This window comes from Macrobrachium rosenbergii, chromosome 53, assembly GCF_040412425.1.
Source record: "Macrobrachium rosenbergii isolate ZJJX-2024 chromosome 53, ASM4041242v1, whole genome shotgun sequence".
NCBI classification, from domain to species: Eukaryota; Metazoa; Arthropoda; class Malacostraca; order Decapoda; family Palaemonidae; genus Macrobrachium; species Macrobrachium rosenbergii.
The window spans coordinates 17459986-17471996 of record NC_089793.1 but is presented as its reverse complement, the minus strand read 5'-3'; the positions used below and the strand labels follow the sequence as shown (position 1 = coordinate 17471996).

Genomic DNA, 12011 nt, shown 5'->3' with positions numbered 1-12011 from the left:
CACTCCGGAATGGGGAATTCATCGATTTCTTCGGTACTCCGTGAATCAGTTTACTTACATTTATTTTTAGGTTGTAAGCATTTCTGTGGCTCCACAAAAAGCTTCAAAGACTTTTTTTTCAGTATTATGAAAAACCCGTGGATCAAAACAAAGCAAGTTAACTAAATGTAATTTCAAATAGATATAATTACAGTTTTATGATACTAGCTAATGCAGCGTGCAGCATTATATGAGATTTTCAAAGAAAGTAACACTTGTTTTCGTCGGCAGCGCTTCTAAAGCGCATAATTCATATCTAAAATTTAATATTCTTTCTGTTGAAAGAAGACAAGAAAGAGAGGTGAAACGAAAGTTCGGAATTTCTCGGCGGCTGTGTTTGAGTGTCGGCGACGTCGTTTTATCTTCATCTCCCTGTCGACGAGGTATTATCATCATCGTGTCTTCCTCTACTTCTCTTTTCTTCGAATGTAAACCATCTCATGATTTTCTGCGAATGGAAAGCTTCTATTGCTGCTTCCTCTGCTTTTAATTTTCTATAAAAGAAAACAATTGTGCCGGCTTTGTCTGTCCATCCGCACTTTTTATTCTGGTCCACTTTTTCTGTCCGCACTTTTTTCTGTCCGCCCTCAGATTAAGAACTACATGGAGGCTAGAGGGGCTCAACGATATGTTGATCATCCACCCTCCAATCATCAAACATTCCAAATTGCAGCCTCTAGCCTCAGTAGTTTTTATTTTAAAAGGTTAAAAGTTCTGGCAACATCCAGTTAGGTTACCATAAGGTCATGGTTAAATTTCATGGACTGGGTGGCTCAAATAACACTGAGACCACCGAAAGTTAGAAATTTTTCGGTGGTCTTGATTATACGCTGTAGCGGCTGTACAGAAAACCCGATTACGCCGAAGAAACTTCGGCGCATTATTTACTTGTTTATTCTTTTTCCTTTTCTGCAACTAGGAACCGAGGGTCTGGACCACCGTATTTTGGCTCAGCTGGTTTTAGAAAAGATGATCGATGGCCTCTCTTTTTACCTGATGACTGACTTGCCTCTCAAATGGGGCAGTAAATGGCCTGTTCCATTATCCTCTTACGTGGTTATGCATATTTATGTACATGCACCTCCATTTAGGGTGATATAAGGGAAGGCAGTCTTTTCTTCAAAAGAGAAACATAACACAGTGCGTTCGAGCGCTACCACACGCGCTTCCATACGTACGCACATGAGTAAGTACATAAATACAAACATACATATATATACACACATATATAGATACCTACTTAGATATTTATAAAAGGAAACATGCTTACTTAAATAAGCGCGCGCGCACACGCACACATATACAACCGTTCACAAATGATATATATGGTTGTTCAGTTGTGAAGTTCACGTTAATATGTACATACACGGGCTTACATGCTCGTTTGGGAGCCGCCGTTTCCTTCATACGCTTCGTCGATTTGTTACAAAGTCGTTTTTTCCACCATTGATTTCTGGAGAAAGCTTCCTTTGTTTCGATTCTGAAAAGAATTCCATGAGTGGCTGGGTGTCAAGTGACTTGAATTGAATGGCGGAGTTTGATTCATCGGAGTCTCTCTCTCTGCGCGCGCGCATGCGTATGTGCGTGTGTTTGTGTGCACAGAGAGAGCGCGTGTCACTATCTACACAAAAAATCTTTTGATGCTCTCCTGTGTTCTTGTAGGAAGATGAATATTTTTGAAGTTGTTCAGGAAATGAGAGAGAGAGAGAGAGAGAGAGATTTAAAAACATTGCCTAGAATGTGCAATGAAAGTTTTTCCAAGATGATGAGAAATTCATATAATTGGAGGGAGAGAGATTTTTATTGTTATTAATACACTCGTGTTTAATGGCTTTGCTAGTTACTTAAACGGTATTCAGGAAAGCTGTTGCACTAACTTTGAATGAATTGTTTGAGATCATTTCTCATAATAATTTGCAGTATGTATATATATATATATATATATATATATATATATATATATATATATATATATATGTGTGTGTGTGTGTGTGTGTGTGTGTGTGTGTGTGTGTGTGTGTGTGTGTGGGTATATATATATATATATATATATATATATATATATATATATATATATATATATATATATATATATATATATATACTTGTATATATATTATAAACTTGTGTGCCTATGGTAGCATTTATTTTTCTTTTTATTTTTGTATTTGCAAAGCTCTTGTTCTTTTTTATGTGACTTTCTTCTATTCCTTTTTATGGCCGGAATTTTTCTTCTCTTTCGCCCTTATGATTTTTTCCTTCCCTGTTCTGGTCCAATATTTTACTTTTATCTTCCTGCCTCTTTCTTTAGTTCACTACCTGAGAAAGACAGCCAGCTCATCTAAAGCCTATGAATTTGGAAAATTTCGCTGTGCTGAAAAGCACCATTTACACTCTGTGAAAAATATATGAAGCCTTGATAACCTCCTCTCTCCCGTCCTTTGTGTTCAGCAGGTAGTGGAAAAAAATTTAATATGATCTCATTTGCCTTGCATCGGAATAAAATCGCATTCAAATTACCTTATTTATACCGCGACGAAAGATCCAATTAACATATTTTTCTCACGTTACGACGCGATTAACTTCAGTGGAAAAGTATGAAGGTTTGTAAATTGTTACCTGGATAAAGGATGTGCCTTCACTTTGCTATTTGCATTTTTGCTTGCTTAGGGCATGTCTGAGTAATGGGCCTTCATCTTCTTATGGTGGTATGTTGTGAATGTTGTTTGGATGAATAGATAAAAATCTTGTTTATTTATTTATTTTTTTTAATACTAGCATTTTTGCATGTAGTAAGTACATTTCATTACAATTGCTCCCATTTCTTGATTAAGAACATTTCGAGAAGTAAATAAAATATGACTGCTGGTGTGTGTGTGTGTGTGTGTGTTTAATTTTTTTAATCTAGACTTTCCGTCTCATTAACTAATGTATTTTATTTGCATTTTCATGAAACTTTAAGGAAGAACGCTTTGACCAAAGACATCCTTTAAAATCTGGATCACTGCAGTGCCCAAATCATGATCAGGGCACTCCATTTAGGAAGGTTGTTCATGGATAAGGCAAATCCGAGGCTTTTATTATGAATCAGTCGGAAGGAAAGATTTTATAATGAAATTGGTACGATACGCGAACACATATGAACAAGTTATGTTCGTTATCCAAGTTAGTTATATTTCCCTGAGGCCTTTTCCTGAAATACTGTCATGAAGTGTGGATCAGTGCTCTGAACTGCACTGGTTTGCTTAGTGATCTACTTTAACTATTCTTTAATGCATAATGTATAACTAATAGACTTGTATATACGGTATTGTCTTGTTATGTAGGCTAGATATACGTAAACGTCACATTACTTATTGAAATTAGTTGTAATGTCAGCCAGGTTTAGGGAAAATATTGTGAAATTGCCTGAGGTCCTAAGCATGGGCTAGCCTTTGCCGCACTGCCAAGTGCAAACTGCACAAAAAGGAATAAATGGTGAAAAATGTTGCTTCCTGAGAGCCCTAGACAACTTAAACAATTAGAATAAGTGACGTGTCTTTGATCTGATTGATTTTTATTTTCTTTATTTTTACAAAAACCCGTACAGCCAGGCTAAAATTGCAGTATTTTGGAATTCCTACATCCAGTAGCACCGAAGGTCTTCATTCTCTAAAATATTGTCAGTGTTTGCCGCCTTTTTAATCTTTTATTTTCCTTTTTTGCGTTTAGATTTGTGTAGACTTTTACTATCAAGTTTCAGATATTCTTTTCCACTAGATTTTTTTTTATTTCATCGAAACGTCGTCTTGTAAATTCTTTCCCTTTTCAGTTTTTTTTCTTCTTCTTTTGCCGCTCTAGGACTGGAGTGTAGGAAGTCTCTGTGACCTCTTATCTAGCTTTGTGTGCATTTATTTTTGGTCAGAGTTCCAAGTTTCTGACTACAGGCTTTTACAGAAAGTTGCTTAATAGAATTCTTTGCCGGTATCCTTGAAATTCGTTGGGTATTAAGAAATTTTGAAAGAAAAAGTAGAAGATTGCACCATCAGACTGAATTTTTCCCCAAAATAAATCAGATTCATAACCACTTTTGTGCAGACGGAAATGTAAGTAAAAATCCCTCGTGAATCAAATAGGGGAAAGTGTTTTTAAGATAGCAAACACTTTTAATTAAGAGTTTGATTTTAGTCTAGCTGGAGTAGTCTGCAGTGCAAGATATGAAAGGTGCATGTGTGTTTTCCCTTAGTCGGTTTCACCGTCTTGGCCTGATCGAATAGAGTTTGCCCTTTATGAATAATAATAATAATAATAATAATAATAATAAAAGTCGATAGTTATCTCCTCATTTCTTTCTGTAATCTTTCTCTCTCAGGAGAATTTCATAGTAGCCCCGTTAATCTTCTCTAGCAAGGTATAAGAGGCAGCCGCTAGGGTGAGATAGGGGGAAATTGGTTCGCTGCGGAGTGGAGAAAAAAAATGATCAAGTTCGGCAAAAGAGCGGAAAAAGTAGTTTCACTTGTTTTATAACTTCTCAAGTCAGTTTGTGCCAGTTTTACTCTGCTAAGACGTCGTAACTCTTGGGAGTGTCTTCTTATTTTTATGATTGTAATGTCGGGAAAGGCTGCTTTTCCTTAAATATGCTTCCTCGGGATATTGTAAATAATAATAATAATAAAATAATTAATAATTAATAATAAATTATAATAATAATAATAATAATAATAATAATAATAATAATAATAATAATGCGTTAAAAAAGAGAAGAACTAAGCCAAAGAAGACATATGTAATTGAATACAAATGACCGGAACAAATAAACCAAATGAACAAAAGGAAAGTTAGAGGAAATATAATAATTCTTCCAACACAACGAAACTTTTTTAAAGTTTACAATGGCGACGTCTTCCCATTCGAGTCAGACTTTCTGTCAAAATTTTCGTGCAACGGTTATTACGGTCAACATTTGTTCTTTTTGTTATTTTCCAACTTTTCTCGCAGCGCTTATTCTGGCAAACATTTGCCGCCACCGCATTTCCTAACGAGATGCCAGGAAAGATTTGAGATAATTGAAGGCTGTCGTCGACTATCACTGATTTTGCAAATATGCGATGAATTTCGTCGTGATTTTAGTCGGCTCCTGAAATGAGGATTTTCTCGAGAGAAGTTGGGTTTGTGTAAATGCTTTCTTCTTGAGTAGGCTCACGGGAGTCTCATTTTGAAGTTTGTGTATTTTATCGTTTATGTTTTTGTGTCATTTCTGTCACACAGCTTATTTACACTTGTATTTCTTTCTCCGTACTGGTCTGTATTTATTTTTCCTTACTGGGCTACTTTCCCATTTAGCGACGTCGTGTTTCCTGATATTCTGCTTTGTCAGTTATGGCTGCAGCGTGGCAAATAATAATTATACACCACAGGCAAATAGAGCCGAGGTCAAGGGATCCCATAATATAAAATGATAAAATGTAGATGTTTAGCAAAACTCCATAGATTTTATTTTGTGTATATTTAATGAGCGTATAGTAGCTGTTGTTTACTGCACAATCTTAATTATGAAATTATTGCTATAAAGATTAAATCCTGTAATTATGATTCTTGTGATTTTTTCACAAATTTGCAGACTTAAATATAAATTTCAGCGAAAAATTCTTCTTCTTCTTCTTCTTCTTCTTCTTCTTCTTCTTCTTCTTCTTCTTCTTCTTCTTCTTCGATCATCTTATTGGCTTACAACCGGAAATGTTTCAATCCCATTTCATAGCCTGGGAGTTTTTACTTTCCTGTTATTAGATATGTATACGGAGATTATTGTTTCACTTCTATTCCCATTGGCCGGAGATTACAATTGACTTTCATTTCCGGCTTCGAGGTTTTTTCTTTGTTAACACTGAGATTCGTTCTATTCCAGTTTTATAATAAAATACAAGAACTATTACTTCACTTTCATTTTCTATTAGCCTAACCTGTTTTTTCACTTAAGTGGCCGAAACTTAAAACTTACGCTTGTTTTTTTCCAACCGCTTATGAATTTTGTCTATTAATGTAAACTTAGCGTAACATCATTATCCTATGGGCCATACAATTTTTACCATAAGGGTACCCTTTGTTTCCTTTTTGAATTAACATTAAAGGAACGACTAGAGCTATTGATTCCTGGGGAAGGATCATTATTGACGTGGGAAAGTGGCGACACCACCTCCCACCCATGGAAGGTACAATCAAGGTCTGAAGAATAGCCTCCAGCTGCGTAAGAGTGGATGTACAGATGAATATTGAGATAAAAATCAATGGAGTTAGCCTAGCCAGATGACGCTGTGATGTTACTTGGCCAATTCTGAGTATAAAAATAGGTGGGTGTTTCCTACGAAATGATGGCAGTTCTTCTAAGGTGAAAATTTTTTATGCCCTCATTGAGTCGCTTTTAGGTATGGCCTTGTCACTGGGCAGACATTTATGACTGCAGGAAATGATTGAGATATCAGTTGTACCCCTGTTCTTATTTCGGATTTCTTTTATTTATGACATATGGGAATTATATTCTGTTTTGGCTTCCATTCTGTTTCTAAAGAATACATGCACATTATTTTCCTTTGAGTTTTAAGGTAACTAAGTTTTTTATCCTTCGCCTTTCGCCCATTTATAGGAGCTCAGTATATTATATTTTTCGTACGTGGATTTTTTTCCTCACACATGCGTTGTCTATTCGTTACGAGTTTTTTGAATTAAGCTAATACCTTTTTGGTTTATTTCATAAGAATTAATGCACTTATGAATGATAATTTCTTAGTAAGCCGTACTGTAGTTCACCCGAAATAGATATATTTTCCAGGAAGGATTATACAGTGTATAAACTGATATACACATTATGAATAATTATAATTATATTTTGATGTACTGTAGATAGTCAACCCTAAAATGTTATTAATTACGAGGGGAGTCTTAAAAATTTGCTATGTTATTATGCTTTCTGTGCCAGAAAGACCTTTACAAGAATTTAACATGGATTTCTTTCTTTGTACTTTCAGATGGATGAAGAGTAACTTGAGGGCGCCATGTCAGGCCCGGGCGGGGGCACACCACCCCTTGTCACCAAACGCCCACCTCCATCGCCCAAATCTTTAGAGGCCAACCATTTATCGCCCCCAAAATCAAGCTCTTCTGCTGTTATCTCACCTCAGCATAACTCTTTGAAACACCAGGCGAGTCATTGATGTTTTTACCATAAGATGATTGAGGATAGTGCTATAATTACAGTGATTTGTCTCACTCACCTTTTGTCCTGTTTCCTTGTTTTAGGTGGGGAGGAAGCGGGTGGCGGGTTGGGGGTGGGTGGTGTTCATCAGCAAAGGGGGCATGTTTTGGTTTGGAAGTGGTCCCAGTTTCAGAGGTGTTGTTATGCAGGACGCCTTTGTTTCGGGAAGGGGCCAAGGGGAAAGGGGTGTTTGATGGAAGGAAGGCGTCATAGTTCGAGAGATACGTCGTGTTTAGTTCTCATGGCTCACCTCGAGACGTCAAAGAGAGCTCTGTTATGATTAAGTTTGGCTCAGAAATTGATGGATAACAATTAATTAATATGCTGTCGGTAATGGCTTCGTTGTATTTCAAAGAGAGCTTGTAATCTTCCGCCTTTCTCTCTCTCTCTCTCTCTCTCTCTCTCTCTCTCTCTCTCTCTCTCTCTCTCTCTCTCTCTCTCTCTCATCATAAAACGTATCACTGTACCCTTATCCTGTCTGCGTTTAAGGGCTTGCTTCTAGAATTACGATGTTTTTGACAGTCTTTTAAAGCATCGAAAGACCTCGTAAAAATGCCGTAATGCCAGGATGATTTTACCAGCAGCCAAGCTTTCCTAACACCTTCTCTCGTAAAAGTACCGTGCTGATTTCCTATTGGTAGGCTCAGGTGATAGTACTATAATTTCTTGTCCAGACCAAGTTTTTATTTGAAGAAAAACGAGTAGAAAACGGATGCACAGAATGGGGGTGGAATGTGACCAAACCTTGAAGGAATTCTTTGGCCACCTTTTAGAGATGTGAAATAATAAGACTGGTGGAAAACTGAAGTTAAGAGAAAATCCTAAATCGTGGTGATACATGGGAAGAAACGTTGTGTTAGATTCGTTTTGCTGCCCTACCCTTCGTTAATTTCCCCAAGAAGATCAACGTTTGAGGATAAGATCAGCACTGATGCGGAATTGTTCCCTTTTGAAGTTATTTTAAGTTGAATTGGGGCAAAGATCGCTTGTCTTGAAGTCAGATCCAAATCAGTTTGAAGGGTAGATAATTTGTTGAGAAATTGTTTCTAGCAAATATTGCATCACACGCACCTGTCTGCATACATTTTATGTCGCATGTTAATTTATCATTAATCATTTATTTTACAACAGAGCTACAAATTCCATTTGTAGAACCGTGGAAAAATATGCATCAGATGCATTTGGATGGAAGCAAGGGGCCGGGAAAGAGAGCACGACAGAGAGCGAGAGAATGCTGTTTGAATTATGTAAAGAATTTTCTTGAAAAATGTTGCATGTGCGTGAGAGAGAGAGAGAGAGAGAGAGAGAGAGAGAGAGAGAGAGAGAGAGAGAGAGAGAGAGAGAGAGAGAGATATCGATTGGATCCTGGGCAGGGAGTTTCTTCCCGGAATACATTCCTTTCCGATGGTGTCATTCATGACTAATAAAGTCGGATGCAGTTGTGGTGTATTGAACGTATTTTTAATCTGATATAGATCTCTAGAGGATTGTGTTCGATTTCTGGCATTTATGGTGCCGTTCTTAAATCAGTGCGCCTCTGTTAACCTAGTCCGTACTTTATGAACCTAAAATCGAGAGTGAGAGAATAAAATAGAAATATGGGAATAGCGAACCATTTCAGTATTACAGCCACGGAAAGCTGGAATGCCCCAACAAGGTCTTGCTCTCTGTTGGGTGGGATTGTACGTCAAATGCTCTCTCTCTCTCTCTCTCTCTCTCTCTCTCTCTCTCTCTCTCTCTCTCTCTCTCTCTCTCTCTCTCTCTCTCTCTCTCGGGCAAGTAATACCAATCTACGATGTATCGCGTGGTAGGTTGGCAGGTTAGCAACAATAACTTTTTATCGCCAACCAGGAACAGTGATAGTTAATACTCTTAAAGTGAAATGCACTTCTGACAAAGGTAGAATAGCCCCTACTCTTTAAACAGCCGTCGAATGCGAAATTTGGCACATTGCATTAAAGGTTGCAGCAGATCAGAAGCGAAGACAGGTATTCAAAGGACATTGTGGACGATAAACTGTGTGCCCAGTTTTCCTTCGTTGAATTTCGTAGTAATGCTGTAAGTTTCCGGGATGTTAGTGAAATTGATAGTCTATATTAGAAATCATCATCACAACTTTGAAATTGTTAGCAATGCTGGTAAAACGTTTGGAGCTTGCTAGCAATATAGGAAAATTATTACCTTCATAGGAAAATTCTTAGGTCTGCTAGCGATACATGGAAATAGCTGTAATATTGATAGTAAGTTTTGGAAATTGCTTGATATATTGGTAAACTAGCAACCTAGGTAAAATGCTTACACTGCTGATAAATTATTATCAAATCCAGTAATGCTGGTAAGTTGTTTGAAAGCTGGAAATTGTAAACAGTATTGCAAATAGTTATTAGAGCTGATAAATTACCAGTAATACTGGTACGGTTTGCAAGCGTAGGAAATTATATACAACACAGCGCTAGAACTTTTTTCAACGCTGTGAAAATAATAAAGATACCGAAAAACCTTTTTTTATAGGTTGGGAAATAGAGAGTGTAGGTAAGATATTGTCCGAGTAGAGAAACTGCTAGAAATAATGATAAAATATTTGCAAGAAGAGATTTCTTTTCTAAAGCAAACTCTCCCATAAAAGTAAATCTGAGTGCCTATTTGCTTGGTTGTTATTGTTCATACTGATGACATTAAAAAAAAAAAACTAAATCCCATGACATTGCCTAGCAAACTCCTATAAAGCAGAAAGCATGCAATTGTAAGGCAATTAAATGCGGCATCTGAGATAACTGGGTCATATTCATTAATATACTACGGATATGCTAAACAGTTATTTTCAAAGGATGTGGGATTCAGTGACAATTTGGACAAGAAGGTACGTTAAAATTGAGAAACGATATCTCTGTACATTTGCGTTAAAATCAGTCTTTGGTCCTCCGGCAAAGAAATTTGTCTATATATCTGCATGTTACAAAGAATTTTTGTGGTCTTCTCGAGTAGAAATTGTTTCTCTTGGTTTCTCTGGTAGGTCAAGTAATATCTCTCCCTCCCTTTCTTGCTCTGTCTCCTAACGCTAGTGGTGACGTGTTCAGCTCACAAATGATTGACCAGCGTTCGATCCCCGAAAAGGCCGGCCGCTCCTAAAAAATATTATGATTATTAGTCGAATGCTGTGAGACATAGCTGAGGTGGAGGCAGAGAAAGAATAAAACACGGTTATCAGTATACTGCTAAAATGAATAGCAGTGGAAACGGGAGTGCTTCGACAAGGTAAACCTCGCCCCTGCTGGGTGAAACTTTCCATAAGGTATTCTCTCTCTCTCTCTCTCTCTCTCTCTCTCTCTCTCTCTCTCTCTCTCTCTCTCTCTCTCTCTCCCTGTATCATGAGGAATGTTCGCAACAAAGAACAGTTACTGTGAACCGAGCACTGTGGCACAAATACTGATACTCTCTAAGTGGAAAACCCTTCCGCGAAGCGCAGAAATAACCTCTACCCTATAAATATCTCTTAGGCGAGAAAGCTCGCACGTTGCTGAATAGTTTGCTGCAAATCTGAAGCACAGGCTAGAAATGGAATTGTGTTTAATGCGCTGCTTGGGAAGTTCATAAATAGTTAATGAGTATTTTTTTTATGGACAGGAAGGCAGTCCTGGAATATTCAGACAAACCTTTATTGTAAATATAAGGATATTGCGTCTAGTGCTGATAAAGTAATAGTAAGGTGGGAAATTGCTAGAAATGCTGGTATGTGATTGCCATGTCGCTGTGCTAGAAATGCTGGTTTGTGATTGCCATGTCACTGTGCTAGAAATGCTGGTATGTGACTGCCATGTCACTGTGCTAGAAATGCTGGTATGTGATTGCCATGTCACTGTTAACTGTGTAGATTAGCTGCTAAAAATTCGAGCAAGTTTTTATCAAACCTGGCCCTTTTTTTGATAAACAGGAAGAGGAGAAATAGTAAGCAAATGAAGATGACCAGTTGGAGAGAGTGGCAGATGTGTAGAAGATAATTAGCCTTCCGTTAGAACTGGAACGAATTTGGTTGGTTAAACACTTACTGTCAGTGAAAACTTTTACTCTTGCTATATAAGAGGGATTTATTGACTGTAGAAACGATAGTCTCTCTCTCTCTCTCTCTCTCTCTCTCTCTCTCTCTCTCTCTCTCTCTCTCTCTCTCAGAAGAAATGGTTGTCTCCTCTAAAACTGGGCAGTAATGCCAGCAAATAACTGCCATTGCCAACCGAGCACAATGGCAGAAAAATTGATATGCTTAAAGTGGAAAAGGATCAGCATTAAATCCTTCTGCAGAGGCGATATAGCCTCCTCGTACTCCATAAATATCGCTTAAGTGAGGAAACTCTCGTTGTTGAATGATTTACAGCCGATCCAAGGGCAGAGGCAGATACCCAGGCAGAGGGCGGTTATTGGACCTTTTCCATTACAGAGGCGCTTGTGCAGTTTTATACCAAAATGGGAAAGTAGTGTGAGTGGTTGCCTGGAAGCGTCTGCTAAAACAGTAGATAAACTGTTAACAAAAACGAAAAGTTATTCGAGATGTAGAGGTAATAGTGACTGTGAAATTGGAAATGTAGTTTAATATCTGTAAACCATGGATAGTCTTCGTAAAGTTATATCAAATGCAAAGCGAAGTATTTAGCAAAATGAGAATTTATTTGCAAATTTATAAAATGATAAAGCAGTTATGCTTTGTTAGTCAGGGAGAAGAGTCATTAGAAGTATGGACGTTTTTGTTTTT

At 37.4% G+C, this 12011-nt stretch overlaps 1 protein-coding gene across 10 annotated transcripts in view; it reads left to right on the top strand.

The window, feature by feature from the left end:
- LOC136834324 (adenomatous polyposis coli protein-like) overlaps positions 1-12011 on the top strand; it is a 631708-nt gene that overhangs the window by 319917 nt on the left and 299780 nt on the right. For all 10 annotated transcript variants that reach the window (XM_067096814.1, XM_067096811.1, XM_067096812.1 and 7 more), the window contains one exon: positions 7041-7214. In XM_067096814.1, the coding sequence (XP_066952915.1) occupies positions 7068-7214 (147 nt within the window). In that variant the 5' untranslated portion in view covers positions 7041-7067. The remainder of the gene's footprint in view (positions 1-7040; positions 7215-12011) is intronic.